General features: G+C 38.4%; 1 protein-coding gene across 1 annotated transcript; it reads left to right on the top strand.

The window, feature by feature from the left end:
- Nucleotides 1-464: 464 nt before the first annotated feature.
- cpsf3 (cleavage and polyadenylation specific factor 3) lies at nucleotides 465-7,190 on the top strand. The gene is made up of 18 exons (XM_066676702.1): nucleotides 465-642; nucleotides 1,551-1,614; nucleotides 1,692-1,789; nucleotides 1,871-1,999; nucleotides 2,508-2,685; nucleotides 2,762-2,851; nucleotides 2,973-3,123; nucleotides 3,386-3,561; nucleotides 3,944-4,102; nucleotides 4,716-4,862; nucleotides 4,960-5,112; nucleotides 5,202-5,310; nucleotides 5,406-5,504; nucleotides 5,762-5,856; nucleotides 5,961-6,048; nucleotides 6,415-6,481; nucleotides 6,577-6,673; nucleotides 6,797-7,190. Exons 1-18 carry the CDS (start codon nucleotides 572-574, stop codon nucleotides 6,896-6,898), a joined length of 2,073 nt encoding a protein of 690 aa, XP_066532799.1. The 5' UTR covers nucleotides 465-571; the 3' UTR covers nucleotides 6,899-7,190.
- The last annotated feature ends 140 nt before the right edge of the window (nucleotides 7,191-7,330 follow it).

Genomic DNA, 7,330 nt, shown 5'->3' with positions numbered 1-7,330 from the left:
CACACCTTTCAGGACCAGTCCAGAAAAAGATTATATATATCGCATTTTGTATATATATATATATATATACAAGATCAAAATGCTACAGGAGGTACAATCAGAATGAATTAATACAGATAAAGATGATCCCATTAGAAATGATGTTATTAAAATGTGTCCAATCATAGTTAACGCTATTATATTACAATGAATGAATAAAAATGTGCACTCAAAAATGTTAATGTTAAAGATGCTCAATAGGTGTTGATAAAGATGGGCCAATCAGAATTTCTGTTAAAGGTGGTCCGAACTGAAATAAGTTGATCCAATAAGAGTTACTGTTCGATATAATCCAATCAAAATTAGTGTTGTTAAATATGGTCCAATCAGAATTAGCACTGAAAAAGTTGGTCCAATAAGAATTCATGATGAACGGGTTTCTGAAACCGCTACATACTTTTATTTTGAAAGCTGCAGCCTCAGACCGGATGTTGTCGCATGGTGTCGGTGTTCAGGGTAGAGAGCGCGCGGCGTTGTTTTTTCATGGAGTGAATAAATATTAAAGAAAAGTTTAGAAGAGGGCTCTGTAAACATGGCTACGAAGCGCAAATCAGACGCCCCTGTTCCCGCCGAGGAGAGCGACCAACTGCTCATCAGACCGCTGTGAGTCTCCGCCCGGCGCAGTTAATGGAGCAATGTAGCATACAACTAGCTCTTCACTTCAACTCATTTACACTCACACTAATAGTCACAAAATTACACTCACGTTAACATTCATACTAAATCACACACACTCACACTCAATACACACTTAATACGCACTTACACTCACAAAATTACACTCACAATAACACTCGTACTAAATCTCAAACACTGCCATTAACACTCATACTAAATCTGACACACTCACGTTAACACTAAATCACTCAGACTCAATGCACACACTCAATACATACAATCACTCAATACACACTTGCAATAAATTACACATACACTCACATTAACACTAAATTACACACACATTCATTTACACTCACTCAGTTACACTAAATTACATTCATTTACACTCAACCTGATGCTAGACAAAGCACAGAGCAGAGTGATGTGGCATCACTCGGGACTCATAATTCCCTTCTGCTTTAGACCAGTTAGATGTAAAGGTTTTAAGCTTTAAATTACATTTAAAATATTTTATTGGAGGCAAAACACTTAATTATATTGCCACATATTGATATTTGTATGACTGGACTTGGAGCTCAATAAGTATAATACTGATTCTCTGGCATCTGACACCACAGATATTAAATTCTCATTCACACACTGAGACTAGAGAGAGAAAGAGAGAGAGAGAGAGAGAGCAAGACAAGGTTTCTCTTAATTGGTTATTTATGGATTTAAGCAAATCCAGACATTGTCTGGGGTCATGAAGCAACCTATTTTGAACAATGTTTAATTTACACCTTACTCCCAGTGCCAGGTTAAGGCTTCAGAAAGGAGCTCTATCACTGCTCATTTGCCACAGCTAGTTTACTACTGACAGATGACTCACTTAACACTTTCTCTCTTAACAGAGGGGCTGGTCAAGAGGTGGGCAGGTCATGCATCATCTTGGAATTCAAGGGACGTAAAATTATGGTAGGTTTATTATGATGTATCCCATCTTCTTTAGAAGCTATTTGACTGTTGCTCACAAAAGTTTGTTGTTGTTACAGCTGGACTGTGGCATCCATCCTGGCCTCGAAGGAATGGATGCTCTGCCTTATATTGATCTTATTGACCCTGCTGAAATTGATCTGCTTCTCATCAGCCAGTGAGTGATACATCCTAATTGATTTATTTCATAAATACAAAGTTATGAGATGTTTCTGAAGAGTTTTTTTGTTTTGTTTAGCTTTCATTTAGACCACTGTGGAGCACTGCCATGGTTTCTGCAGAAAACAAGCTTTAAAGGTCGAACATTTATGACCCACGCCACCAAAGCCATCTACCGCTGGCTACTTTCAGATTATGTCAAAGTCAGGTAACTGTGATCTTCTCTTTTTTATGAATAAGTTCAATGAATGGACCATTTCTGAGATGATATCAATCAAAAATGTCAGTGCATAGTACATGCCTTTTATTACATTTGCATATTTTTAATGAAGACATTCCATCTAGTGAGGGGTCTTTGAGCTAGCTGTGCATTGATAATTTGACAACTGTGGGTGGTGGGAGAGGGAGGAGACATATCTTAATATTAATGTATTGTTAGTATTATTATTCTCCACCTGAAGTTTTAGAGATTGACAAAAGTCTTTAAATGTCTATCCACATGACCACAGCAACATGAAAATAGTTTCTTTAAAACTTTATTTGGCTGCTAGCTTCTACTGTTTTTCTGTGGAAATTCTATGAACTACGTGTGTACAACTGAAAGTGTTGTGTACACAGCTTTGGACATAAAATGCTTGATGTTGAGTTCATCTTCACTTGAAGTGCAGTACTATTCTCTTCTCTCTGATAGTATTTTCTTTTCTGTCTTTCTGTAGTAATATCTCTGCAGATGACATGCTCTACACTGAGACAGATTTGGAAGAAAGCATGGACAAGATTGAGACTATTAACTTTCATGAGGTGAAAGAGGTGGCAGGAATTAAGTTCTGGTGCTACCACGCTGGGCATGTATTAGGAGCAGCGATGTTCATGATTGAGATTGCTGGAGTAAAGGTGTGTGAAGTTAATTCAATGAGGACAACCCTTGAGCATGGTGGAATTATAGCTTACCTGGAGTCTATTTCTATAGCTTCTTTATACAGGGGATTTCTCTCGTCAAGAGGACAGACATCTGATGGCAGCGGAAATTCCTAGTGTTAAACCAGACATTCTTATCACTGTGAGTACCTTTGTTTTGATCATTTATATTTTAAAGGAGAAAGAAGGAGAAATTTGTACCACCAAGCACATTTACTCCCTGTGTTGTTTATGTGTTATATTTTTTTGCATCTCGTTTGCAGGAGTCCACATATGGCACACACATTCATGAGAAAAGGGAAGAAAGAGAAGCCAGATTTTGTAATACTGTTCATGACATTGTGAATCGAGAAGGGCGCTGTCTTATCCCGGTCTTTGCTCTGGGCAGAGCGCAGGAGCTGCTGCTTATCCTGGGTAAGATCTCAGCAACAGAGATGCACCACTTCATCAGTTTTGTTATTTGAATGATATTTTTGTATACTTCAAAAGCAATATATATGAGCTGAATTAATAATATATAGATGTGAACACTGTTTCTGTTGGACTTCATGGGTTGTAGGAATCAGGTACTCAGGTTTTTGATAACCCTCAGCATCTCTACTTGTAACCCACCAAGTTTGTCTCTTGCACCTAAACAGAGATCTCTAATTTTTATTTTTATTTTGGCCTATTTCAGATGAGTACTGGCAGAATCATCCTGAGCTTCATGACATTCCTATCTACTATGCATCATCACTAGCCAAAAAGTGCATGGCTGTTTACCAGACATATGTCAACGCTATGAATGACAAGATCCGCAAAGCCATCAACATCAACAACCCCTTTGTTTTCAAGCACATCAGCAATCTCAAGGTGGGCAACTTTAACTATTCCTTGAGATCACCTGTATTATGGACTTGGCTCCTTACCTCCTAGTAACTTATCTGGTAATGAATAATATTAAAATGAGACTGAATAGTTTTGTGTTTTGTTATGCCATTTAGTAGTTAGCAGAAGTTATTTAGTGATTTTTGCAGGGGTCAGCACATGGGGTCAGTTTGCTGGATGCTCTGTAGTCTAGGGGTATATATATATTTCCCCTGTTTGGGAAATTGACCCATTCATTTATACTTAGCTTGATTTCAGCTTTAGAGACAATTTTATTTACAGTTTAAACAACATTTCTGCTTCTATATGAGTAAGTTTGAGGAGTTTATGCCTGTGGCTAATCCCAGATTGTATTCTTCTTCTCCAGAGCATGGACCATTTTGATGACATTGGCCCCAGTGTGGTGATGGCTTCTCCTGGTATGATGCAGAGTGGTCTCTCCAGAGAGCTGTTTGAGAGCTGGTGCACTGATAAGAGGAACGGTGTCATCATTGCTGGCTACTGTGTGGAGGGAACACTCGCTAAGGTATACAGAGAATCTGCATTTTTAGATGTAGTTTATAACCACACTATTTGTATATTGTCGTAGTAAATATGTTGTTACTGTATTTAAACTGCTTTATTCAAATCATCCAGTATCATGTTTAATTACACTGTTAGTGTTAGTGGACACTGTTGTCCACCATTGATAACAATTTCCAGGTTTTGGACCCCTGCTCATCCAGTATCTTTTGGAAATTGTTATAAATTTTGAAACATCACTCTCAGAATTTTATTTTATTTTTCTATAAGCGTTAATAAGGTCAGGGCATAACATTGAATAAATAAGGGGATTAAATGTGTCATTTTTGCAGAGCAAATGTGCAGGTTTTAGGCTTTTTCTCTCAGGAAGCTGTTTTATAATTAATTTTTTGTGCAGGGAAGCAATTAGGAGCAAATATGTTTAACAATGACTGTTAAGCACAATATTGTTAATCACTGTTTATTTTCTGTAAGTAATTGCAGTTTTGTATGAATGTATAAATGGTTTACCGGTTCATTCTTGCCTTTTTGTTGTAGTCTCTGACTGCTCTCTCATATTGAATAAAACTAAAAGGCCAGTCATTTAAATAACTACAGTCCTTGTATTACTGTTGTAGCACATCATGTCTGAGCCGGAGGAGATCACCACTATGTCCGGCCAGAAGCTGCAGCTAAAGATGTCTGTGGACTATATATCCTTCTCTGCTCACACTGATTACCAGCAGACCAGCGAGTTCATCCGAGCTCTCAAACCTCCGCATGTGGTGAGATGCAATTAGAAAACTATTGTTATAACTTTACTGTGGTCACTTAAAATGAACAACACAGAGAGATGGTTTTAAACTTTTGCGGTTTGTTTAGATCCTTGTGCATGGAGAACAGAATGAGATGGCTCGTCTAAAGGCAGCTCTCATTAGAGAGTATGAAGATAACGATGAGGTCCACATTGAGGTGCATAATCCTCGCAACACTGAGGCAGTCACCCTCAACTTTAGGGGAGAGAAACTGGCCAAGGTGAGAACTGTTCATGTCCGCGTCAACACAAAATGTATTTATTTTTAAGGCAGCTGAACAGTTTAAATAAAATATGTCCATTCTCCAAGGTGATGGGCTCTCTTGCTGATAAAAAGTGTCTGCAAGGCCAGAGGGTCTCTGGAATTCTGGTGAAGCGTAACTTCAGTTATCATATCCTCACCCCGTCTGACCTTTCCAGTGAGTGTCCAACCTTGCGGCAGGATACATTTTAGATAATACTGATCTGTGTCTCTGGAGCGTTCATGTTCTTTTGTTTCTTTTTCACTGTTTAGATTATACAGATCTGGCCATGAGTACAGTGAAACAGACTCAAGCCATTCCCTTCACTGGACCCTTCAACCTCCTGCACAACCAGCTACGTTACTTGGCAGGTAGGTAGATACCTAATACTCACCTGGACATTTTTCCTTTCTACTGTTGCCTTTGTTTTGCTCATCATGTGTCTGGATCTGGTTTTCTGTAAAAGCTGCTTTGTGACAGTGCCTTTTGTCACTGAAAGTACCGTTTTTGTTTGCTGTACACAAAGCACTTGTAAAAGTACTTGGGAGAGAGTTCACGAGTTATGTCTGTCCTGTGATGGGCTTTCCTTCCAACAAGCTAAAATGTATTTCATGTGTTTGTGTTTTAGGGAACGTAGAGGAAGTTGAGACAGCAGAGAAAACCACACTCAGAATTTTTAACAGCATCTCTTTGATTCATGATGGCAACATGGTATTACTGGAGGTGAGAGTCCTCTAAGCTGCCTCAGTTGCCCTAAGAGGACATTTTTATAGCAAAATGTATGCATTTAATCATGCTAAATGAAATGTTTGTTTGTATTATGACAGTGGGTTTCCAACCCTTTGAATGATATGTATGCTGATGCAGTGACCACCGTTGTCCTAGAGGTGCAATCAAATCCAAAAGCTCAGAAAGGTAAGTATATGAAAAGTGTCCAGAGGATTGACGACATCTTTTATAATTTATAAATTCAGCTGTACATGAGCCTAAGATCCCAATCAAAATGCCTAAGATCCTCAAACATGGCTGGAGTGTTGAAAGCCCTACAGCGCTGGGGTGTGGAGCAGTGAATGATTTGGTTGTGATCCAGAACTAACAATTTAGTATCACTACCTTACAAATTCACAAATGCTCCGAATGCCATCAGATCCTCAAAGATCCTCTAGAGGAAACCCTTCCCAGACGATTTGTTCTGCAAAAAAGACAGTAACTACAGATCCCTGCCCACATACAAAAGAAATGTTATGTTAATAAATAAATATCCTCATCATTTTCTTGCAGCCATAAAGCTCAGTGAAGAGAAAGCAGATCCAGATATGTTCCAGAACAGGCTGCAGATCATGTTCCAGTAAGAAGGCTTTTTATTTATATTTATTTATATATATGTATGTGTATGTGTGTGTGTGTGTCCGTCCTACACACTATGCTGTTTATTCTACACAGAGATATGTTTGGCGAGGAGTGTGTGGACTTAAAAGACAAAAATAACCTGTCTATAACAGTTGATGGCAAGACTGCGTACGTCAACCTGGAGACAAGGGTAAGTGTTTGGTGTGTTGGGGATTATATAAGAGTTTAGAAACTGTATGCCGCATGGTTTGTGTCCCAGTGTTTTGGCAATTTGGTGTTCAGCTGTGTATGTTTTTGTGTGTCATGATCCCAGACGGTGGAGTATGAGGACAGCAGTGCAGAGGATGAGTCTCTTAAAGAAATGGTGGAGCTGGCTGTTCAGAGGCTTTATGACGCTATGAACCCTGTGATGTGAATGAGATGTACAGGGCTTTCCAACCTTCTATTCAGCCAGAGTCACTACTGAGTACAAGCCTGAAAGAAGCAGAAAAATAACCTCTTCTCCAAAGGAAAACACACACCAACAGTCTAGACACTGTCTGTTGTTTATATATTGAATCAATGAAACATCTCAGTTCATTTTGGATGAAAATAATAGTCTAATAGTGTCAACTTTTTTTCGTATTTTTTTGTATATGTCCCATGTAAAGAAATGATTTCTTTTCATGGATCAATTTCTGGACTTAATTAAAAAAAAATCCTCTCAACCACAGTGTTCCGCATGTTTTATATGGACAAACACAACCCATATTAAAAGTAAAGAAAATGTATTTAAAGAGACAAAACAACCATAGCCAACAAATTATTAATTCATTAAAAAGTCCAAAACTGAGGCTTACATTCTTAA

Source organism: Hoplias malabaricus, chromosome 7 (genome assembly GCF_029633855.1).
Source record: "Hoplias malabaricus isolate fHopMal1 chromosome 7, fHopMal1.hap1, whole genome shotgun sequence".
Classification (NCBI taxonomy): domain Eukaryota; kingdom Metazoa; phylum Chordata; class Actinopteri; order Characiformes; family Erythrinidae; genus Hoplias; species Hoplias malabaricus.
The sequence above is the reverse complement of the archived record's forward strand: the minus strand, read 5'-3'. Positions and strand labels throughout refer to the sequence as shown.

What these genes read in the sequence shown, in the direction of transcription:
- cpsf3 (XM_066676702.1), top strand. Translation starts at nt 572, where the DNA reads ATGGCTACGAAGCGCAAATCAGACGCCCCTGTTCCCGCCGAGGAGAGC. An exon ending in TTGAGATTGCTGGAGTAAAG is followed by an intron (nt 2,686 to 2,761) that starts GTGTGTGAAGTT and finishes CTATTTCTATAG; the next exon opens with CTTCTTTATACAGGGGATTT. An exon ending in CCAGCTACGTTACTTGGCAG is followed by an intron (nt 5,505 to 5,761) that starts GTAGGTAGATAC and finishes TTTGTGTTTTAG; the next exon opens with GGAACGTAGAGGAAGTTGAG.